Source organism: Sphaeramia orbicularis, chromosome 4 (genome assembly GCF_902148855.1).
Source record: "Sphaeramia orbicularis chromosome 4, fSphaOr1.1, whole genome shotgun sequence".
In the NCBI taxonomy this organism is placed as follows: Eukaryota; Metazoa; Chordata; class Actinopteri; order Kurtiformes; family Apogonidae; genus Sphaeramia; species Sphaeramia orbicularis.
The window spans coordinates 7,183,795-7,209,754 of NC_043960.1; the positions used below are offsets into that span (position 1 = coordinate 7,183,795).

The 25,960-nt window shown below is 37.6% G+C and overlaps 1 protein-coding gene across 2 annotated transcripts in view; it reads left to right on the forward strand.

Moving 5' to 3' along the window:
* The window catches only part of pde4ba (phosphodiesterase 4B, cAMP-specific a), a 586,891-nt gene that overhangs the window by 190,208 nt on the left and 370,723 nt on the right, over positions 1–25,960 (forward strand). The window contains exon 1 of one of the 2 annotated variants that reach the window (XM_030131422.1): positions 5,190–6,124. The exons of the other annotated variant lie outside the window; for it this stretch is intronic. Within the exon in view, the coding sequence (XP_029987282.1) occupies positions 5,898–6,124 (227 nt within the window). The 5' untranslated portion in view covers positions 5,190–5,897. Of the gene's footprint in view, positions 1–5,189; positions 6,125–25,960 lie in introns of those variants that run through there. 2 annotated transcript variants of the gene reach the window in all.

Here is a 25,960-nt window from a genome sequence, read left to right on the forward strand (position 1 = left end):
ATTGAGTTTTAAACAAGTATCTTTACTTCAAAAAATTAAATGCATGGATATTCTTGTAATTCCATACAACAACAACAACAAAAAAAAACTCAATCGCATTGTTTTTTTCATGCCTAAGGAGGAATAAAAACACTGAAGAAAAAAATCTTGACTAAGGTTCTCGCAATTCATGCATGAAAGGGTTAATGACTAACTGGCACACATTTAAAGCTGTGTATGACTTTCATCACCAATTTTTTATCAAATCTGTAAAACCAGAGTCATAGTCGAATGCTGCGTTTCCACTACGTGGAACCAGCTCGACTCGGTATTCCTGGAGACCGTTTCCATTACAGGATACTACTGACTTTATAGTACCTGGTCGTCATAGCGATGCAGCACATTATTTCTGTGTTGTCTACTCAGAGAGTTGCTGAAAACTCACTCGTTGCATGTTGTCTCGTCTGAATTTTTACGTCGGCCACCAAAGACTGAATCTCCTTGACCGACCATGGTGTAGTTTTGGGCTGTTATCATGTGGATTAATGTACCGCTATATTTACTGTCCACGTCCGCATCTGTTTTTTGTATAACGGCGGGTCACAGAGAAAACTGTCAACCAATCAGTGGTCTGCAGTGTTTACACGTCACGGTTTAGTATCGCTTGGAACCTCGGCGGAGGTGATACCAAAAAACTAGTACCGGGTACCAGATTCCAGGTCCTTTTTCGTAATGGAAACACAAAAAGGCCAAGCCAAGTTGAGTTGAGCCCGTACCATGCAGTGGAAACGCGACATAAGTATCACGAATCCATAAGTCTTTCTGTGATTACACACCTGAATCTCTTCCCTCACGGTGAACAATTTCGAAGTGTACTCCACCATAAACACTCCATTTGTTTACAAACACAGCCAGTAGGTCACTAAGGCATTTTCAGAAATTTGTTGCGACGTGCATTGTGGGAAGCGAAGCTACACACAGCCGCATTATGGCCACAGCGGCAACAAACATGGACTCAGCTTCATTGCCTCTTGCTACTGCAGCTGCGGGGAATTCCACTTCCCACAATGCATGTCGTGACAAATTTCCGAAAATGATTGATATTCCAAACGCTCACCAGTAGGGGCAAGTCATGTACCAGAACACACTTATTAATATATTTCCTCACCATTGGAGACCGGTAGAGTTACTCACTACTCCCTCTAGTGGTCACATAAAGCCCATTTCTGGAAATAAATTCAGTTCCTATCTCTATAATCCAATACATTGGTATTTTTGACAGTACTTCACAGCTATTTACTCTATACACTCTAATGATAATCTTAGGTCCTTTTTAAATATTTAAAAGTGGAAATACTTCATACAGCTCCTTTCAAAGAAACTTAAAGGAGTGACATTTTGCTTTTTTTAATTGGAATTATGCATTTTAAAACATCTCCCTGTGGTCTACAAAAACTGTAAATGCTCTGCTTGGGTCTGAATTCTTCATTCATTCAACTCCACAGGTCCATTTTCAACCCTATTTCTAAGTAATGACACCAGAAAGGTTGTTTTGAGCGCTGGTCCTTTAAATGCACGAGTCCCTTCAGGCCCCGCCCCCTCCAGGTTGTTGACTGTGCTGCTCTGTCCCATTCAACCAACAACTGAACATTTTAGGTAATCAGCTCAAAGTTTGGACATATTTTCAGTTTTTACTACAATCACTGCTGCTTGACAAGCAATTATGTCGTACTCAGAGAAATGTTCATCGGAAGTCTTGACCTTATATGTGCAAATGTCGTGACGTAACTAGTTATAGATGTAACAAATTAAGCAGGAATTATGATGCGTTGTAGAAACCCACTAGATTTTTGCCGAAATGAAAATAAAGATAGCTTTGCAGCACCTGGAGGGTTCAAACTGAGACTTTATGAACTATTAGGGTCCAAATACACAAATAGAGGGTATGCACATGACGTCACCACTAGCAGAAGTCGCTGCAGTTACACCCACTGAGTGGCAGAAAGAGGGAGATGAGTGGTAGCATTGGTTTCAATACTGTCTAAACTTAACAACAGTATTTAATAAAAAATGGGGAAGAGCTGTTGTACGATTGATTGTATGAACAGGTTTGAAAAGCAGTGGGCGCTATCGTTTTACAGACAAAGAAAAGAGAAGTAGATGGATCCACAAATCCAGGAAACCAAACCTAAATTTGTGGTTCCAGTTTTGTGTCAGGTAACATTAATTTATACCGTACTTTTGGGTAAAATCATACCTTAAATTACGTTTTGTTTCGGCTAACGTTACTTCTTAGTAAAGCTCTTGGTTTCAACAAAACCATGAAAGATCTAATCGCTGTCAGTAATGATGAAAATATGTATATTTGTTTCAGGTAAAAATAGCGCTGATCCCCTCCACCCTGGATGTCAGGATACTCCATTTCTGTCCACATGTCAGTGTTCATGGACCACTTGTTCTTTGGTTGCTCGTACGGATCCATGTCCAGTCCAATTGTCCTTAATTTACTTTCATATTTCACATTTTCCTGGTCTGGCTGTGTTTACTGCTGTACTCCGTCATGTTGAGCAGGTTGGTTTAAGACACTCAGTCTGACTTAGGGGGGCACGGCTCAAGGGGGAAGTGACGTATGTGCATACCCTCTATACATGAACCAAAGACAAGTAAAAGTGGGGTTAGCTAAATATGACCCCTTTAAACTTTAGATTTAAACCTTAAGTCAGAAACACAAACCTAGTGTCTGAGTCTGTATCCAGATTCCCAGTGGCTTCCTGTTGTCTATATCTGTTTAAATTCACAACACAGAGTCACTAATTACAAAACACTCACAGCCAACACAGTATTATTTTATCCTTAAGACACAGTGGCTAGCATTCATTGAGGTCATCCCCCCTTTGCAAATGCATTCAGCTAATGCTTTAAGCACATAAGCCACACAATTAACTTTATATTAAAAAGAAAGAAGCTGCTGTTAGTCTTTGCTTCTTTCTTTGCCAGTTATGATAACAAGAACAGCTGGCTGTGACTTAAGGCAAACTCTTCTCGCACATCACATTACATGGTTTCATCTGCTGATGGTAAACACAGACCAGGTTGGACCCGATCAGTTGACATTTTCAAATCACATTCCAAATCGGCCTGACAGTCATTAAATGTGTGTACAGCTTATGACGTGGCACCGTGATACAGCCGGACTTGGAAGAATTGTTTTATTGGATATGCATCATACAATAAAACCAGTTTACCTACCAATGTTAGGGCTTGATATATTACACTGGTCAACAACAAATTTATTGTTTAGGTTTTTTGAGCTGATTTAGGATCATTTTGGTGTGCTGAATCCAAAAATCACATTCATTTTGCTCAATCAGGTCAACTTTCTGAACTATGCTACATATTGGCTTTTTAACATTTTTGCTTACATTTATGGGTATTTTCACATCATATGATACAACATTCTTTCATATTTCTTGCAATAAACGAGTTCTGAAGATTTTACTTTTGCCAGTTTATGATTAATGTTTTTTTTTTAATATTACAGGTGAATGAAATGGCTTGGACTAGAAGATCTTGCAAAAATAAGCCTGACGTATTCTGCTACATCTGCGGTGAATACACCATTGTACCTAACAGGAATCAAGTCACAAGTTTCATAAAGTGTGCTTACCAATCTTATTTTGATATTAATTATTATATTTTGTGAGAAGATCAAATTTTTCAAAATCAAATTAGCAAAAAAAAACCCTGACCTGATTGAGAAAAACAGATGTCATTTTTGGATTTAGCGGTGCAACATGGTCCTAATTCAGTTGAAAAAACCTAGACAACTTGCAAAAAACATTTTTTTGTAACCCAGTGTAGTATTTTACTGGTCCTGCCCACTTGAGATTGAATTGGTCTGAATGTGGAACCTGAACTAAAAGGATTGTTAATATCTTAGTGTAATTTTTACATTTCGCAAATTCATCCCAAGGGCCGGACTGGACCCTTTGGCGGGCCGGATTTGGTCCCCGGGCCGCATGTTTGACACCTATGCTGAACAGTGTATGTGATGTGTGGTAGGGGTGTAAGAGCCAGGGAATGCCACACATCAGTAGCTGATTTGCCACCTCTAAATAATCCAAAATCTTTCCTGCTGTTTTCCCACAATGCCACACATTACTACAAGTGTTGTCTTCTTTATGTACAGGCTCAGAAATAGTATTTGCAGTGACTGAACTGGCAGGCATTTAGTGAGATAGAGCTCCGTGCTTTGATGGCTCCGAATCATCAGTGACTCACAACCAAAACAAATCAGTCCACGGAGCAGCCAAGCAAGTGCTCACATTTCTAATACCCGACACGCTGCCATTCTGCCTCTTCTGATGTTCCTTTCGGATTTTTCCTTCATCTTCTCTCTCTCTCTCTCTCTCTCTCCACCTTCAGGGCATTGCCCCCTTTTTTCTCTGCTTTTTTTCCCCCCGTCATTCACAGTAGCCCTTTGTGAGGCTGGATGTGTATCTTGAATGAGTTGTCTATCTTTTCTCTTGTTCGTTCTCGCCACATACTGTGGTAATGTCATGGTTGGATTGTTTCCATTTGGTAGGAAACAGACATGGATTGGTTCACAGATGGTCATTTGTGGAGCTTTAAACACTATAAGTTAATATATGGCAGCTCTCTTCTTGTATTATGACTTTTATGAAGTGGCATAATGCGTACCCTGAATTGTTTATATGAATCCGTTGACCTTTGAATTGTGTGTATGTTTCTCTCCACTGATACCCATTAAGCTGTTTGCTTTTATCTCCTTTCCAAATTGCCTTTTTTTTTTTTCTTGGCGTGCACTCACCAGTTGCCTGCCTCACTAAAGGTCACAACATCATCAGCAACATTACCACAAATCCTGGCTAAACGAAAAAATAAATAATAAATCCGACAACCTGTTACCGTGCCTGTGTGCTCGTCGTCATACCGGCCGCCAGCCAATCATTAACAGAGGGGGCGTGGCTTGCCATCGCTGCGTGCCTGCTCTGAGCTCCTTGTGTATATTCTGAATGAAACGGCAAGTGAAGCATTTGGCTGCGTGCTGTGCTGTGCTCTGCTCGCCGCGCTGACTGTGGGAGGGAAAGGGGAATCTGACTTGAGGCTCGGCATAGTGGGACTCGCTCTGTGCCACACCAGGAGTGCCTTGGGAGAGGAGGGAGAGGGGGGGGTTTGTTTGCAGAGAGAAAGAGAGAGAGAGAGAGAGAGAGAGGAGGTCAGTCAAGCAGTGGTTGATGGAGAGAGAGCAAGACAGGCAAAGAGCAGTTTTCAGCCCTTCTGAATCTTTAATAAGGGGGATCCTCCAGCATCAAGCAGCCTGGGAAGACTAAGAGGCAGAGTTAGGACTGAGTTGTGCATTTCCCCGGCACCTACAGTGGCAGTGACACGAGAAGGAAGGAAGGAAGGAAGGAAGGACGGGGGGGGTGACATACTGAAGCTTTGACCAGGACAGAGATGGGAGAAAGGCAGAGCTAAAAAAGAAGAGACCTCTTTCCTGAAAGTGTATGTGACCCGGCTTTTGGGAACTGGCAGGAAAAACCCTGAGCACGAATCAGAGGAAAGCGAGGTGGAGGTGGAGGGCACAACTGGTTTCTGGCTAATCCCTAAACCCGTGAAGAACAGGGGGGAAAAAGGGGAAGGATCGAAAGCTCAGAGGCAAATCCACGCAAGCAGCGAAAAGGTATGTGTGAGCTGGCCTTTTCTTAGGTGCATATTTATGTGTGAGACAGCCTCGATCTGTCTGCGGCTGCAACAAGAAAACTTCTCAGTGTCTGGCAAGAGGACGAAATATCCGCTGTACATGACCTGCTGAACTCGGACAGAGGGACACGCTGTAAAGGCAGGAATTTCTTGAAGAGAACAGTCTGCCCTACAGGGCTCGATCCGACGCAGGGATGTCATCGAACGAGCTGAGCGTGGTGGAGATGGACTCCTGCATCCGTACGTTCAAGGAGCACATGCACCTGGAGCTGGAACCCCCCAAAATACCAGGTGTGGTGGGAGGGAAGAGGGGCGCCACGTCTCCGAAACTGTCCCCCCGAAGCTCCCCGCGGCTTTTCCGCAAACTGATGGTGAACAAGAGCATCCGACAGAGGCGACGCTTCACCGTAGCGCATACCTGGTAAGGTCTGTGAGGTGTGGTCGGACGAAATTTAAAGAAAAGAGGGGAAATAGGCTTCAGATGTAGAGGAGAAATGTATGGGGATGTGGCAGAAGATTGGGGAGAGGGAGAAGGAGATGAGAGGGGAAGATGTAGGAGGAGACAGAAAAACAAGACAGACATAATTGGGGTACAATTGGAAGGGAATCAAGAGGGAGATTAAGGAGATTGCAAAGGAAGAGTGGGTGGTGGAGGTGAGGAGATGAGCAAGAAGCAGCAAGATGAAGGGATGGAAGGGTTAAACTGGCAACCAACGAAAGACAGAAGAGAGGAGAGGGATGTGGGAAAATGAGTTCACACTCTAAAGGTGAGAAAATACAGGTAGATATAAAGAGAGAGAGAGAAAAAAAAACATGTTCCATCCATAAGAACTTATGATGGATGGTCAAAATGAGCAAGATAAGGCTGCTGTGTGGCAATTTGTCACTGGTTTTAGAGGGTTATATAATGCAATAAAATCACATTTAGCATACTCCCCTGTCCTCCATTTTGATATGTCTCTGCCCTGTACCTGGTTGAAGTGTATTTGTGTGTTTTTTTTGGACTCACACACACATCAGCTCATATTTTGGGAGGCTGCTGTGATGTGGGGGGGGGGGGGGGAATATTACGCAACCCGGTGGTTCTTAACCTTTTTCGTCACAACCCCAGTGAAGAAGTGCAAGTCTACATTACGCAATGCGAGCGTCACAAAATCACAGAGTCCATAAAACATTCAGATTTTCTTGCATCATTTACGTGGCTCAACAAAATCCATTACTATAGCTTCTAATGGTACATTGAATTCCAAAGAAAAGCAAAGAAGTAACTTGTATGTGTTTTTTTTTTTTTTTTTTTAATACACATAAATTTGCTTTGGATGACCCCCATATTTCATCTAAATTTCTGTAGCTACTTTGCATCATTTTGAGCCCCCATCCCCCACTGACTCCCTGAGACTACCTCCTCATTTTGCAGCAGTTAGGCACTATGGTAGATGTGAAGGGAGGGTTTGCTCTGTTATGCAATGTATGGATTAGTGGAGAGACAAAAAAAAAAAAAAAAGAGCTGCTGTGATTTGACTACAAAAGCTCAAGGTGACTCTTGTCTCTCATTAAAACAGGAGTCAATTTTGATGAAATTAGGCTTTGGTGAGCTGTGGTTCCTTTCCTTTGCTTTCATTTCACAAGGTTCCAGAAGATGAGAATAATTATCTGCAAAATATGAAGTCAACAGATGCATGCAAATACATACATAGGTCTCAAACACCCAACAACAGGGGAATATGTACAGAATGAATGGTAACGTGATAAAGTGGGGTTGCCACTGCTTGTGAGGAGTGGGTGAGTGAAATCAGCTTGTGTTTTTGGATGGGAAGGAAAGGAAATGAGGGGAGATATGAATCTGCTCCTGTATGTTGTGTCTCCAGGCTGTACTGTTTGTATGATGGAAAAGATATATATGTATATATATATATATATATATATATATATATATATATATATATATATAAGCATTTGCATGTTTTTCTACGTTCTTATATCAGGTTGTGCAGTCAACATTGTTTGCATGCAAATAATTGACACTACGCCTATCCATATGTGTGCACACATGCTTCCACATGCAAATATTTGCAAATGTAAAGGCCGTTTAATCTCTCTTCTTCTCCTTCTTTTAGCTGTATCCTTTTCGCCCTCCCCAGCAGCAGTCAGATTGGCTGTTTATCTCTTTCTCCCTCTCATTGTATAGCCTATTTCTGAGCAACTGGAGATGTGGGGGGTTGGGTGGGCGAAAAATAGAAGAAGAAAAACAAAAAGAATAGTGTCAGTTGGAGATCATTAGGATGTCTGTGTTGTCCTGTGTCTTGTTTGTCCACAGTTCTGAAGCAGGAACATGACAACACCCATAACAGACCATTAACCACAGGTCAGACCCATTTACAGTCGCACTCATGATAAGGCGTCCTTGAATGAGGCTCGGAGTCTGGCCAACCTTCTCAGTTGTTATAATTCTCTTGGAGTGATGGGTGAAACATTCAAAAATAGGGAAACACAGAAGAGGAAAGCTGAAGGGAAAATCGGCAGTCCTGTAGTCGTCTCCAGAGAGGGAGAGGCGTGACAATTAGAACTGAAGGAGAAAATGAAAAAAAATCACGGTTCTTGTTCAACAAACCAGGTGTTTTCAGCCCATTTTTAATTAAATTTGTCCGACATCCAGTATAGGTTATGTTATAGTTCAAATATATACAGCATTGCACAAAAGTCTTAAGCCACCTTCAGCTTTGTTGTTTTTGCTGGGTTGAAATCAGCAGATGTGTTTTTTTCTCTTTCTTTTTTTCTTCAGATACAGCAAGACAATACAGGAAATATATGACAACCAGAACCCTTAGGGGTCTGAGCCTATTTTGGCTGTTTTTGAGTTCTTTTGGTTTTGCTTTTGTATACTATATAACGAAATGTTTACTACACCCATGTTTGGTATCTTTTTTTTTTCCAGCACAACTTCATCTATATCATCTGTCTATTATGTTTTTTTCACTTTAACCTACTGTACCAACAAAAAAGGCCAACCCCCCCCCCCCCCCCAAAAAAAAATCCATTTAAAAATGTATATAATTTATTGCATAAATAACACAAAGATGCTTAACGAACCTTTTCAAAGACTTAAAAAGTGAATACTGGTTCCAAATATTAGGTATATAAAATCAAAATTGGAATAAATTAAAACTATACTCAAATATTTGACATAAAAGCAGATCTTTACATAGTCGTGTCCCCCCAGTCCTCCCAGTTTCTGCATCCGGTTCAGGTGGGGGTCATTCTCACCCTTGCCTGTAATGCTAATGCAGTCTGTGGATTAGAATCAGCAGATTTGGCCATTTTTTTCCGTTTTGAAAAAGAACAAAAAAAATAAAAATAACAAAGATATGGTCAGAAATATAACGCCCCTCCACCTCATTTTCATACTTCTACTCACATTTGTTTGCAGAGGTTTCAAACTGTCATATCTCCGGTTGTATTTGCTCTATCAACATCAAATAATAAGTAGGAGAGTGTTTCAAGTCCGCACTTTTGAATGCAGTCGTCCCCAGTGGTCTATGTGATCGACTTCCAATGCTATGACGTGTTGAAAATGTCATGCGATTCAGTCACGGGGCCATGACTGTGGACCCCTAAGGGTTTAAAAGACAGACAAAAAACTAAACTAAATGGGTTGTCAAGGTTAAAGTCACTATTTATTGTGACCTCTGACCCCATGACAACAAACCACACACACAATTAGAAACATCAGACATGTGTTGAATGAAACCTCCTATAAAAAATCAGAAAATAAATGCAATAAATCTCATATTGTCTGAACAAAAGGGTTAAAGACGTGTTAAAAGCAAAGTGACGTCATACTAAATACGACCACGTTGGTTTAAAGAAGCTGTTTTTTTCCCTGAAACTTTTGTTTTTATCGTTGTACATACTTCCCATATATCAGATTGGATGCTAATACAGAGACTGAAAAATGCATGTGTGTGGACATTAGAACTATATTAAAACAAACAGAATGTTGGCCAAGGACTTCTCTTTGCACAGAACTGTAAATAATCACAAGTTGCATGATGAATCATTGCTTTATCCGTCATCATTAATAAAATGCTTGGGCTACTGTCCCAAAATAATCTTTTCAGCCTTTCCTGGGAACCATCCAGGGTATTAGTGACATTGCATTGTTTCGGGCTTAATTGTCTCCCCACCTGTGCCAGACTTCCAAAAAAAAGAAAAAAATGTTGATGAATTAGTCATGTGGCTTGTGTTAATCTGGCTTTTCACTAAAATTAGAAAAATATGATGTAATTTTAATTTCATATATTTCCTCAAACCACTTTGCATAAGAATAGTTTTTATTGTTTTTGCCTGCTGTCAAATTAATGAAACGCTTCTACAAATAAAGGAGGGAGGCTTTAAGTAGGTGCTGTTTTTAAGACTGAGGTGTTATGAAGTTCTCTGATGCGTTTACATTTTAGTAACTGATGCAGTACATGTATGATGCTTTAGTACCCTTAGCTTAGCTTCGTTTAGGCTTAAAACTCCAATTTTTTGCTTCATGGCTTCTGGAATGAATCCTGTTGGAATTAGGAAACCCCACTCGAACACTGATTTGTTATTTATTTGACACAAACTCCACTAATGATCAGATGCAGTGATTTGGAGACATGTGAAGAGGTTCACAATTAGTTTTGTTGGCCAAGTATGTGAACACAAGGAATTTAGCTTTGTTTTTGTTTTTTTGTTTTTTTAGCTCAGGTCGTACAATTTCTTTCTTTTTTTTTTTTTTTTTTTTTTTTTTTTTTTTTGTGTATGATTTTATTTAAACTTTTTCAATCCACAAAACCAAGACATATACGCTTAATGAGTACAAATAAATAAAAACAACAATCACAAAATCAACTTGAGACAAACAAACAAAAAACACAGCCAAAACAAGCCCCCCCCCCCCCCCCCCAAAAAATGCATATACATGCCTACATACATGTGCACATACACACTCATACACATATATATCCATATCCATATATACACCTACATATACATACACACACGTACACATACGTACAATTTCAACATAAACACGAACACATTTAAACACAGACCTAATATAAAGGAACATTTGACTAAAAACAAGGATAACAATGGGTTGAAGATTAATATAAAATAAATGTAAATACATGAGTAGATGTGTACAGAGATCCGGTGTATTTTTATTTTTATATATATATATATATATTTTTTTTAACTTTTTTAGTGCTAGACAAAATATTGTGACAGAAAACAAAGACAAATAAACAAACAAACAAACAAACTAAAGAGAATTCATAAGACATAGACATTAAATAAAACAAAAACGAGCACAAACCAATGGCTATTTACAAGTGCGTTTGTGTGCGTGTCAGTGAGTGTGTGTGTATATGTGTGATTATTTCTGATTTTTTTTGTGTGGGTTTTGCACATCCAGGTGGAAACAGAAGAGAGAATGGGAACAAAATTGCCAGTCTAATAAATAAAAGGGTTAAAGGATATGGGTATACAGAAGCCAGAAATCAGAAAAGGGTTTTAAATAATAGTATGGAAAGAAGCTTAGAGAAAAAAAACAAAAACAAAAAACAGCAAAATCACTAATCCCAAATACAATAATACTGACAGCCTTTTCTCTCTTTTTCCCAGTCTATTTAAAATATATGTTCATGTATATATTATTTGCAGTTTTATTCACAATAAAAGCAACAACTAAACAGGCACACAATGAGTAAATACAGGCGTTTATTTAGGTATTTACCAACTTTAGTGAAAACAAAATGATGGAATCTACTTTATCTTATAAAGAACTTGATCCTTGTTCTATTCTCTACCTTTCCATCAAGTTTAATGAAAATCAGTCTGTGCCTAATCCTGCTGACAGACAAACAAACGGTAACGGAAAAAAAAAAAAAAAAAAACAGTCTCCTTGGCAAACATGCAAGATAGCATGGGTTAGAATGAAAGAATGTTTCAGAACAGAGGCATGTTTTGTTCTCATTTCTGTCTTGTCATGATTGTACAGTCCTATACCACTTTAAAATGTATTTTAAACCTCAAACAAAGGCATCTTTCAAATGATATCTTCTCTATTTTAACCCTTTTAAGTGATTTATCACCATTTATTTTGGTATTATCTTCTGTATTTTGCATTACACTGTAAAAAGCAGGTATTTTACTCTTTAATTTAACCCATATTTTCCCTTTATTTAACCTTTCTTAAGTGATTTATCACCATTTATCCTCTGTATTTTGTTTTTTTTTTTCAGTGAAAATCTGGTATTTTCCCATACACTGGAAAAAATCTAAATCTTACCAAGTGTATTTTTTCTGATTTCTAGTCCAAATATCTCATCACACTTAAAAGAAGACATAATCACCTAAAGAGTAGATTTTCAGTGAGATATAAAAACTTATTTTTAGACAATATATCTTGAAAATCATATTTCAAAAAATCTTACCAAGATAATTTTCACTTGTGCCATTGGCAGATTTTTTTTTTTTTTGCTTGAATTAAGCAAAAACAATCTGCCAATGGAACAAGTGAAAATTATCTAAATTATCTAGTCAAATTGTCTAAAAATAAGTTCTTATATCTCACTGAAAAGTTACTTTTTCAGTGATTCTGTCTTATTTTAAGTGTGATGAGATATTTTGACTAGAAATGAGAAAAATACACTTGGTAAGATTTAGATTTTTTCCAGTGTATTTAATTCACTGATCATGTTGATGTTCATAAAAGCTCAGATTAAAGTTAATCGTCATAATGTTAGAAACTGAGAAAAATGAATGACCCCTAAGGGTTAAGTGATTTATCACCATTTATTGTAATATTATCCTCTTTTTTTGCACATCTTCAGTAAAAGTCAGGTATTTTTCTTTCTTCAATCGTATGATCATGTCGATGTTCATAAAATTTCAGAGCAGATTCAAAGGTAATTTTATCAAAAATAGAGAAAAGTGAAGAAAAAGTGACTTTTTCAGTAAAATATATCATTAACTGAACATAAGCCCAATGTGTCCATCCACTGTCATTGATCCAACTCCATGGGTTTTACTGGTGAATCAATGTTGTAGAAGATGACAGTGTTTCCAAGGTAACTACATAGCCTCTGAATGTCCAGATGGGTCATATCTGATGACCATGAAAAGATGAAGAACTGTATTTTACACCAATTATTTACATGTATTGATTGGATTAGTGGATCATCTGGTATTAAACAGTTTAGATCAGTAGATGGTTTTGGTCGCCTGTGGCTCTTTGGGTTTTTATGGGTTAATTCACTGATCATGTCGACCAGGGGTGTCAAACTCATTTTCGTTCAAGGGCCACATTAAGCCAAATTTGATCTGAAGTGAGCCCTACCAGTGAAATAATAACATAATAATATATGAATAAGGTCAACTCTTAAACTTTCTTCTATGTTTTAGAGCAAAAAAAGTAAAATTATTCAATGAAAATGTTTCCATCTACCAACTGTCCTTTAAAACAATGTGAATAACATGAAGAAACTGAAATTTCTTAAGAAAACTAAATGCAATTTTAACAGTATTATGTCTGTTTATCATTTAAATGTGTAAATTACAACTTACAGATCACAGTGGATCAACAAATACACAAAACATTTAATAATAGGCAGAATATTGTTAAAATTACACTTCAGACATTTCAAAATGTTTATATTTGTTCAGGTTATTCGTGTTTTGTGAAATGTTAGTTTGTTTTAGGGTAAATACAATAAAATGACATGAAAATTTTTACATTTACAAAGAGAAAAATTTGGAGTTGTGAGTATTTATGGACTACTATTATTATAGTATTTTACTGATCCAACCCCCTTCAGATTAAATTGGTCTGTATGTGGAACCTGAACTAAAATGATTAATATCTTCAGTGTCATTTTTGCATTTCACAGATTCATCCCAGGGGCCAGACTGGACCCTTTGGCATGCCGGATTTGGCCGCATGTTTGACACCTGTGATGTAGACGTTTATGAAAGCTCAGCGAACTATTCCATAAACTGTGCATAAAAATTCAAACTACATGGGTTTTATTAGAAGACGACGGTGTTTCCCTTTTCATTATGCAGCCTCTGAACGTCCAAATGGGTCATATCTGATGACCATGAAAAGATGAAGAACTGCATTTTACACCAATTATTTACATGTATTGATTGGATTAGTGGATCAGCAGGTATTAAACAGTTACATTGGTAGATGGTTTTGGTCGCCTGTGGCTCTTTGGGTTTTTATGGGTTAATTCACTGATCATGTCGACCAGGGGTGTCAAACTCATTTTAGTTCAGGGGCCACATTCAGCCTGATAGGATCTAAAGTGAGCCAGTAAAGTAATATAAATAATAGGATAAGAACTTATAAATAATGTCAACTCCAATGTTTTCTCTATGTTTTTGAGTGAAAAAAGCGAAATTCCTTAATGAAAAGGTTTACATGTATGAACTGCACTTGAACATAACATGAACAATTATGAACCTGAAAATTCTAAAGAAAAATTATTGCAATTTTAACAATATTGCGCCTTAGTTTATCATTTATACACGTGCATCACAACTACATCACACGGGCCGCGTGTTTGACACCTGTGATGTAGACGTTTATGAAAGCTCAGCGAACTATTCCATAAACTGTGCATAAAAATTCAAACTACATGGGTTTTATTAGAAGACGACGGTGTTTCCCTTTTCATTATGCAGCCTCTGAACGTCCAAATGGGTCATATCTGATGACCATGAAAAGATGAAGAACTATGTTTTACACCAATTATTTACATGGATTGATTGGATTAGTGGATCAGCAGGTATTAAACAGTTACATTGGTAGATGGTTTCGGTTGCCCGTAGCTGTTTCGGTTTTTATGGGTTAATTCACTGATCATGTCGATCAGGGGTGTCAAACTCATTTTAGTTCAGGGGCCACATTCAGCCTAATAGGATCTAAAGTGAGCCGGACCAGTAAAGTAATATAAATAATAGGATAAGAACTTATAAATAATGTCAACTCCAATGTTTTCTCTGTTTTTGAGTGAAAAAAGCGAAATTCCTTAATGAAAAGGTTTACATGTACGAACTGCACTTGAACATAACGTGAACAATTATGAACCTGAAAATTCTAAAGAAAAATTATTGCAATTTTAACAATATTGCGCCTTAGTTTATCATTTATACACGTGCATCACAACTACATCACACGGGCCGCGTGTTTGACACCTGTGATGTAGACGTTTATGAAAGCTCAGCGAACTATTCCATAAACTGTGCATAAAAATTCAAACTACATGGGTTTTATTAGAAGACGACGGTGTTTCCCTTTTCATTATGTAGCCTCTGAATGTCCAAATGGGTCATATCTGATGACCATGAGAAGCTGAGAAACTGCATTTTACCTGAAATACTTAGGCAAGGCAAAGCAAGTTTATTTGTATATCACATTTCAGCAACAAGGCAATTCAAGGTGCTTCACACAGGACATTGAAATAAAAGAAACAAAAAGAAACACATTTAAAACATTGTAAAAGAAACATGTAAAAGGTGATTAAAAACAGCAGGTAAGAAAACAACACATAAAATAAAAAAATAAAAAAAAATAGAATAAAATAAAATAAAAATAAAAGGACACACATATTAAAGTAACAGTTGCAGTGCAGAGTTTCAAAGAGAATATAAAATTTAAAAAGTCAAAATCCTTTTAGTCAAAGGCAGCAGTGAACAGGTGAGTCTTTAACCTTGACTTAAAAGAACTCAGACTCTCAGCAGACCTGATATTTTCTGGTAGTTTGTTCCAGATATACGGAGCATAGAAACTGAACGCTGATTCTCCATGTTTAGTCCTGACTTTGGGAACACAGAGCAGACCTGTACCATATTAATAGGATCAATGATTAAAAAAAGTCGTTTAACATTTTAGATCAGTAGCTGTTTTTGTCTGTTTACGTCTTTTGACAATCTGAGTCCTATAAATTCTCACAGATACGTCGCCTGATTCTGCTCTCACATCTCCAACTTTCCCACTTAAGAGGATGAGAAAATAATTTGCGTCACATGCCGTGTTGCCAGACGTCTTCGCAATACACTTCCCTCCTTCTCCTTCATCTCGTTGTTACCATCTGTTCAAGTCTGAAGTTTTAAATGATTTTCAATGTTGTGCACGGTGCGCACCTAATCCTGCGTACGGGATATTAGACAGGTTTTTCCCAACCGTTCTGTTATCAGTTTTAAATTACGTCCCTGCTATTCCTCAATGTGCCATTATTAGTTGGCCTTGCTGTGCTGGTGGCTGCTGAACTCCTGACCTACTGGCATCCGCACAATGAATCTTCTGTTGGAGTCGCTCAGCTGCCCTCGTCTCTTTCTGCCCGTCTCTTGTCTTTTTACGTCGTCTTTGTCTGTCTCTGTGTGTCTTTTTCCCCAGTTCCTCTCTTGTTGTCTGCTTCTGTCTTTGTGTAACTTCCTCGCTGTCTGGCCTCCCTTTTTTTTTTTTTTTTTTACATCTCCCATCCTTTCTGTCTGAGTCCCTTTTTGCACCACATGATGTAAATGTTTGATGGCCGAGCCGAGGCGTACGACCACTCTGTTTTCCACTTGCACAAAAAGCACATTAAGAAGAGTGAGGGAACGTAAGAAAACACCATGGGAATAGACAGAGTAGGGAAAATATAGAGGAGAGGAGTGGGGAAAAAAAAAAACTTACATCTTGAATTACCATTAGTCTTATAAGTTAATATGTGTGTGCGAGCTGAATAAGTTCTCCATTAAAGAGCATCACACATTATACAGGGGTTGGACAAAATAATGGAAACACCTTCTATGATGCCACAATGTTAGGTGTTTCCATTATTTTGTCCAACCCCTATATATATGTGAGTTTTTTTTTTTTAAACACATACTGATACATTTATTAACCCATAAAGACCTAAACTTCCACCGTCGACCAACAGTACCTACTAGAGCCTGACCGATATGGGATTTTTGGGGCCGATACCGATATTGGGGGGTAAAAAAAAGCCGATATCCAATATATCGGCCGATATCTGATATTGGCCGATAACCGATGTATTGGCCGATATATGAAATTAGAACGCTGATCTACACAGGATATAATAATTTTATATTAGATAATTGTGGACAGGTGGATAAACAGTTGCATAAATCTGTGTTTATCTCACAAATATAATTTACACAACTTTCAAATGCAAACTATGCGATCACAAAAATAATTAGAGCAAAAAATATTCGTTACCACACAATTATGTTTTCACTCACAAATTTTGATGTGTCTGCCTCACGGCACTACAACTTCTTATGTGGACTAAGGACTAAACTGAGCATGTGCAGAGTGAATTAGGTGAGTCCTAAGTTGTTCCTTATTGGAGCAATTGCAAGAGTTACAACTGACCCCTGTTACAACTGTCCCCAGTCTCCCCTACAGTATTAACACCCAGGCCTGTCTGCAGAATGAAACTGTGAGGTAGACAGGAAGTGCACGGACACGGGTGTGTGTGGGGGGGTGGATACTTCATAAGACAAAAGGAGGGGGTTAGCGGTCCATCCTCGTCAGAGCGTGCGGTAGCGGTCCATGATTTTTGCCGGTGGGGGGGGATTAGCAGTAGTTCCATGATTATGTGATTGTGTGTGGGGGGGGTGATAGCGTCACTGTCCGAGCAGGAGTGAAAGTGAAACTAACTTGCTTTACAGGGTGAGTCAGAAAAAACGCTCTTTCCATTTAAAGAAATTGTACTGCTAAAACGGAAACACTGATTTTTCTTTTGACCATACAGTCATATTGATGTGGTTATTGAGCATGTCTGGTGATGTAGTCATAGATTTATTGCATTGCATAAGAGAGAGAAGGTCCATTGTTTTTTGGGCACTGAAATACCTGCCAACACAATGTATGGCACAGTGAACAAACTTGAAATTGACAACAATTACAGGAGTTGGGGCTTTGCTTTCACACTCAGGACATAGGCCTACATGACAGTGCCCAGGGAGTTTTCATCATGGCAAGACCACAGTTTATGGATGTGCAGAGAGCTTTCATGGTGACAAAATTCTCCCCGATCCCCGGACTTGACCCCCCTTGATTTTTTCTTGTGGGGGTATCTTAAAAACCGTGTGTATCAGACTGTTCCACAAACTCTTCAGGAACTCCGAAATCGCATCACGGCTGAAATCCAAGCCCTACGACGAACACGAATGGTGAGAAGAGCTGTGTTAGAGATGCAACAACGAGCACAGATTTGCATCAATCTGAACGGTAGCCAGGTTGAAGGTCGTGCCGGACGACTTCGTTGAGACAAAACATTTTGATGGTGAGTAAACATGCTGTAATGGTTGACAATTTCAATTTCATTCACGGTGGCATAAACTGTGTTGGCAGATATTTCGGTGCACAATAAACAATGGACATTCCCTCTGTTATGCTATGCCATAAATCAATGATTCAATCGCCAGACATGCTCAATGACCACATCAATATGACTGTATGATCAAAAGAAAAATAAGCATTTCCATTTCAGTGGTACAATTTCTTTAAATGAAAAGAGCGTTTTTTCTGACTCACCCTGTAGTGTTCGTCTGACTCTCCGTGTCACACACACACACACGCTCACACGCACACACACACACACGCTCACACACACACACACACACACACACACAGGAGCAGCGAGCGACAGAATCTCCGCACAGCAAAAAAAGTTAATATATCAGCTACATATTGGCCGATGTTGATTAAATGGTGAAACGCTATAATCGGCCCGATTAATCGGCTGGCCAATTAATCGGCCGGGCTCTAGCACCTACTGATCTAAACTATTGATCGATAGAAAAATTCTGAGATACCATCTAAGAATCAACACAGAGTCACTGGATTCTGGAATCAGAAGGCTTTATTTGCAGCAAAGAGTCAAGTACATACAACAAGATGCAGTAGTTGACTAACACCAGGAAGTCTAATACGCTACGTTCCAGGCCAGTTTTTGAGCCCGTAAGTCACGACTTCAAACCAGAACTCACAACTTCGTAGCATTCCAGGCAGCGAATTTGAAACATAGGATGGTAGGGGAAAGTACCGCCTTTCTTGCCTCTGATTGGCTAGTGAGGCTCTTCTCCGATTGGCTACTTGAGCTGGCAGTTAACTCACATAGAATAGTCTAATATAATATTTCTCTAACATTGATCCACTAACCCTATCAATACATGTAAATAATTGATGTAAAATGCAGTTTGTCGTCCTTTCATGATCATCAGATATGACCCATTTAGACGTTCAGAGGCTCTGTAGTAAATGCGAAAACACCGGCATCTTCTACAACATTGATTCACCGGTAAAACCCATGGAGTTGGATCAATGACAGTGGATGGAGACACTGGGTTTATGTTCAGTTAATGAGAGATTTTACTGAAAAAGTCCCATTGGTAACACTTTACTTGAAGGTCTAGTTTATAATGCATTAAGCGCACATTCATAAGACATTATAATGCATTTATAATGCATTTTAAAAGTCATTACAACAGTTTATGATCATGTACAACAACTTATACCAAGGTTAATAAAGTATTATAAGTGTAGGCATAATGTATTAGAAATTCAGCTTTCATAATGTTTTATACCTCCATACCAAAGCAGTGTGAAGGAATTTATTTTTTTAGGTGGAGAACTTTTGTTAGGTTTTTTCACTGGTCCCTCTACCCATCTATTTTAGGGATTTCATATTTACTAAAAAAAAAAAAAAAAAGTATGTGTTTGAATTAACAAAGATTTAGAGCTGCCACATTATTTTTTATTTATGCATAAAGCAACATGTAACACTTCTATTTACTGTCTCTGTTCTTTTAATGTTTTGTTTTTGCAAAATAAAGAGTTATTAAGAACACTTTGATGTATAATTTTTGATTTACACTTTACTTAGAGCCAGCAGATGCTGCTCATAAGTCATCATACTTGTGTAATAATATCATACAATTGATAATGTGTTCTGTAACCCAGGACTTGAGATTCTTCCTACAAACACTTGTCACTTTGGTATGGATGTATAAAACATTATGAAAGCTGAATTTATAATACATTCTGCCTACACTTATAATACTTTATTAATCTTGGTATTAGTTGCTGTACATGATCATAAACTGTTGTAATGACTTTTATAATGCATTATAAATGCATTATACTGTCTTACAAATGTGCGCTTAATGCATTATAAACTAGACCTTCAAGTAAAGTGTTACCGTCCCATTTTCTTAATTTTTTTTTGTGTTTTGATATAATAACCTTTGACTTTACTCTGAGCTTTTATGAACATCTTAATGATCAGTCAGTTATATAAATGCAACACTGGATTATTGAATTGTATGGTAAGATCATTTTAAATGATGTATATTTCATATTTCACTGTAATGTTATGGAAGAGCCCAACCAGGGAGTGGAGCTGAGAATTAGCACTAGCTATAAACTCTATATCACAGGTGTCAAACATGCGGCCTGGGGGCCAAATTCGGCCTACCAAAGGGTTCAATCCGGCCCCTGGGATGAATTTGTAAAATGCAAAAATTACACTGCAGATATTAACAATCAAGGATGTTAAAATCATTTTAGGTCATTTCAGTCTAAAGTGGATCAGACCAGTAAAATACTATCATAATAACCTATCAATAATTAGAACTGTAAATTTGTCCCTTTGTTTTAGTGTAAAAAAAAAAGTAAAATTACACAAAAATATTTACATTTACAGACTAGCCTTTAACAAAAAATATGAACATCTGAAATGTCTTAAGAGAAGTGTGTGGAATTTTAATAATATTTGTCCTGTTATTTAATATTTTATGTATTCGTACATCCACTGTGATCTCTAAGTTGTGATTCACATGTATAAATGATAAACTAAGGTGTAATATTGTAAACATTGCACTTATTTTACTAAAGAATTTTCAGTTTGTTCATATTTTTTCAAGTACAATTCGTCGATGGAAACATTTTCATTACGGAATTTACTTTTTTCACTCAAAAGTTCTTATCTTATTATTTATATTATTTTACTGGTCTGGCCCACTTTAGATCATATTAGGCTGGATGTGGCCCCTGAACTAAAATGAGTTTGACACCCCTGCTCTATATGCATCACATCAGCTGCAAACTTAGAACCATATTTGACTGCATTGTCACTGTCAAATAAATAAATTAACCCTTTCATGCACAGTGGTCACTCCAGTGGACAGTTATTCTCCAGCTGTTCTCTTGTATATTCATGAGTTTTGTTGTTTTAGTTCTATATCAGCCGACACAGTGGACGCTTATGCACCATTCCATACACTGACATTCATACCATTACTGTAACTTTATGCTCTTAATAAACCTGATCTGCACTAACATGACTGAGTGCAAATCAATTGCTAATTGTTATTAGACTGTAATTAGCAGTTTTCTTAAACAAAAGTTGTTGGTTTTTTTTTATTATCGCCATGAAGTGAGTAAGGACTAGTATTAGATTATCTTAAAAAGTGAGAAAACCATTAGATTAGCTGCATTAAAAATACTTTTGTTTCATAGTTTTCACACAGTATATCACTTTCTGATGATGGGTTTTAAATACATGTTTCTTTGCTTAGAAAATTAAACACATGGTGTCCAAATGACTGGACATTTTTGTAACTCTATGGAAAATAAGTTAATTAAAAAAAAAAAATCAATCTCATTGTTTTTTTAAGGCCTAAAGAGGAATAGAAACACTCAAGAAAAAAAAAATCTTGACTAAGGTTCTCATAATTCATGCATGAAAGGGTTAATTCAACTTAGGAAGATAGATGATTTTCATTGGAAAAGTGCAAAATTCAGAGGATACCATTTTAATAAACTGTGATAAATCACTTAGGAAAGTTTAAATAGAAATAAAAATTCATTTTGGAACTGACACAAAAGTCACACCGGATCCTTATGTGTTAATTTTTTATTTGGCCACAATAGCCAACTTTGCAATCACTTTCACTGTAGATTATGCTCGTCTTTAAACAAACAAAAAAAAAAAACACAGTTATTTCGGAGGGGGAAGAACAGATACAGAATGGGGTTAAGGGACAGATAAGAAGATGGAGGTCAGGAAAGGCACATGTGTTTGAAAAAAGAGGCAGAAAGATAAACAGAACCAATTTACCACAGTGGAGTGAACCACGGCAAAAACAAATAGAGGTTGCTCCATGCACAGGGTTATTTATCTTAGCTTAAATGTCAGCCTAAATAACCATCTAGAAACAGTATTCCATGCAGCTCTTTGTTATTGATTTGTTTCTTTCTCCCTTCACCCAAATATCAACTTTACATGAACATCAAGGAAAGCTTGACATGCTCATTGCCAACTGCTCACTTCAGCAGGAGAGCCAAAAGAAAAATACTATTATTACAGGGTAAATGTCACAAACTACTTAAGACATAACATTGGTCAACAACAAATTTATTAAGTTTTTTGAGCTGATTTAGTGTGCTGAATCCAAAAATTACATTAATTTTGCTCAATCAGGTCAACTTTCTGAACTATGCTACATATTGGCTTTTTAACGTTTTTGCTTACATTTATGGGCATTTTCACATCATGTGATACAAAATTCTTTCATATTTCTTGCAATAAACGAGTTCTGAAGATTTTACTTTTGCCAATTTATGATTTTTTTTTAAAATATTACAGGTGAATGAAATGGCTTTGACTAGAAGATCTTGCAAAAATAAGCCTGATGTATTCTGCTACATCTGCGGTGAATACACCATTGTACCTAACAGGAATCAAGTCACAAGTTTCATAAAGTGTGCTTACCAATCTTATTTTGGTATTAATTATTATATTTTGTGAGAAGATCAAATTTTTCAAAATCAAATTAGCAAAAAAACCCTGACCTGATTGAGAAAAACAGATGTCATTTTTGGATTTAGCGGTGCAAAATGGTCCTAATTCAGTTGAAAAAACCTAGAAAACTTGCAAAAAACATTTTTTTTGTAACCCAGTGTTATTAATAAAAAACAAACAAACAAAGAATACCCTCTTCTTTGTCCTCAAGAGCCTTTGTCTTTCACAACCACCCACCACTTTTTCTTCTTTTTTTTTTTTTTATCACTCCTGCTTATGTAATGTCCTGCAACTCCTGTGTCCCGTGGGAATATTAGACACTGTGTCATATATTGTCTACAGTCACATTTTATGATAAGGAGTCTCTCCTTGGAGTATATCCAGTAAAAAGAGAACATACAAACAATATGGTCAGAGACTTTCAGATCCAAAGTAACACTAACACTTCTTGGACAAACAGCAGACAGGCAGAGTTAAAGATGCTCAAGACAAATAACAGAGAGAGTCAAGAAGGTTTGGTAAAGATATTGGTGTTGTTTACTAGATCCATACCCTGGGGATCTGTGACTGTGTGCAAACAAGAAAAAAAAAAACCCTGTGAAGGAGCTTGGACCACTGCTGCACCATGAGGTCAATGTGGAAGTATCTTTAACCCAATAAAACCTACCTGACCCATTAGAAATTAGCCCCAATTAAAATGTTTATTAGCTCTTTTAACATAAACCAAACAAAAAAATTTGCCATATCCTTTTGTTTATGATAAATTATTTGTGTCACGTTCGATACATTGGGTGTTTTTGGCAACTTTTTGCTCACAACAACATTAACTTTAGGTACAAAAATAAATTTTACTTGTAATATGTGAAAATATACAACATTGCAGATAGTTTTTTTTACGGAAGTTTTTTTTACAGTGTTTTTATTTCCCTTAAATAGTAACGTAATTTAAATATTTCTCATAAATTTTCAAACAAATAACAGTATAAATGTTCCTCTTGTGTTTGATGATTTATGATAGCAGCCATATTGAAAAGGGCAAAAAAAACCAAGCCTTTCCATTGGCTGCAGTAGGATAATAATCCACTGGGAAGCAGAAAACATGAATTGAATTGAAAAAATGTTTTAATGTCCACGAAGGGCAATTTGATTTGCAACAGAAGTGTACATATCTCACATATCACTAGAACAATCAGTCTCACATAATACAATAAATACAATAAATACAGTTAATAAGTCATCATAGTTAACGGTGCATTGTTCCCAACAAGCTCGTCTACAGGCTATTTAAAAACTTCATGTATGTAATGTATCGGGTCATATACAAGTTTTTAAGAAAAGCATTGATCTTGTTGATAAGATAAAGGTCTCAGAACCTGGTGTAGCAAATATGATACAAATGGTTTTAAAGGGTTAAGTGTAATACCAGTAGATGTTGGTTCCATCGCTGCCTTAGACATACATTTAACTTCTTTCAAGTTTTTTCCAGGAATTACTCTGGTCCGATTTGTCTAAGAAGTTTGCATATCTGTGTAAAATATTGTTATTGTATAAGATTTTAGGTCAAATGGGAAGGTATGATGTCTGCTGTGTTGGGCTTTGATTGAAATACGTAATTAACATTCACTCAATTGTTGAATAGGATTTTTTGAGTTTCTGTTTATTGAATTCAAAGGATTCAAAGGAGTTTTGTCATTCTATCACAAAGAAGAGAACGAAACTGGTTTCTGAGGACCCGTATTTGCCATATGAATAAAATAAATAACTAATAAATAAATGAATACACTAAAAACGACTAAAACTAAGGCCAATTTAAAATCACTAAAACATATGTCTAAAATTGAACTTTCAAATGCCTACATAAAAATAACATGTTTTCTTCCTGACAGAGATCTCAGCTCTATATGATTCCACTAACAAGACCATTAATTGACTTTGTTGCGCAAATGTTTGAAGTTTAGCATTTTTGTGTTACTGTTACTGTTTTGCCCCCTGCCATTACCAAGCCCCTTTTGTCTGAATATGATCACTTCTGCCGATGGTCAAAACACAAACTCCTGGCTTTAAAACATCATTCCAGAATCCACTGAATTTCCCCACGAATTTCCACTTCTTACACACTGTTTATGGACTTTCCACTGTTGTGATTAAGAATAAGTGTGTTTTTAGCCAGGGTGTGATTTTTTTTTTTTTGGGGGGGGGGGGGGGGGTCCACTCCCCCTCTGGTTTCTACATCCCTACTTCTGCTCAATTAATTTCATCCTCGGGGGTGGGGGGACAACCAACAGTGTAAATAACAGACAGGTTGTGACAGTTTTCTTACACTTATATCCTACATTACTGGCACTAACGTTCACCTGAACTGAACTGTTGGCAGTATCAGAATTCGCAAATGTCCCCATGCACTGGGGCGCCGTAAAGGGGGGGAAACGTGGCAAATTCATGGGGCCGAGCATTTGTGTGTGTGGGGGGGTATAGAGCAGTGGAGGGGGTCCAGTGGATACAGGTTAGAAGTTGTGAAAATTTTGTGTAAGACTCGAAAGAACCGGGAGTTGGATGTTGAAAGTATGTATACTGAACAACAAAAGAAACGCAAGTATGTTTCGGTATTGGTTTATATGGGAGTTTGATTATGAATATTGGTTTCATATGAGATATTTATATCCAGCTGTGAAATTTACAGTGGGTCTCTCTTGCTGTCCTTGTAGCACTGAGTTGACGGTCACGGAGACGGGCCAAGCGAATATGGCGATCCTGATTACGGGTGGTCACACGTGGTCTTCCGGATCTTGGTCTGTCCCGAGTGGTCCCTGTGTCACGGAATCGTGTCCTCAGCCTACTGATGGTGGACTTGTGCACTTGCAGACATCTGGCAACGTTGCGAGCCGTTAAACCAGCATCAAGCGTACCAATGGCGCGTTCTCTCAGATTATCGTTAAGGCGAGGCGTCGTGGTAATGCAGTAACTTTTGAATCTTACCATTTCTTTTTATAGCCCCCGGATAAACAAAGGGAATTGCCACTCCCATTTGTTGCTCCCACTACCATATCACTCAAAACATACCGCACCTCCGATACTTTGTACACGTGCTCAACACCACTCGGGGTCGTGTTTGCCTGCAAACACACGCTCCAATGGTTACAACTCACTTATTGTAATGTGTATCTCAGTTGACAACTCAACAGGACAGCTGAACTCTTGCCTAAATTAACGACCAAAACTTGCGTTTCTTTTGTTGTTCAGTATACATTTTCACTTTCGTTTCACACCATCGTTTGTTACATTAGTTATGGACAGCAACCCCACCTATAGAACTGCCCCACCCCACTCCGACAACCCTCCCCCTCTGTTTTTTTTGACAAATCACACCCTATTTTTACGGATGTTAAAATGGTAAATAGTTTTGA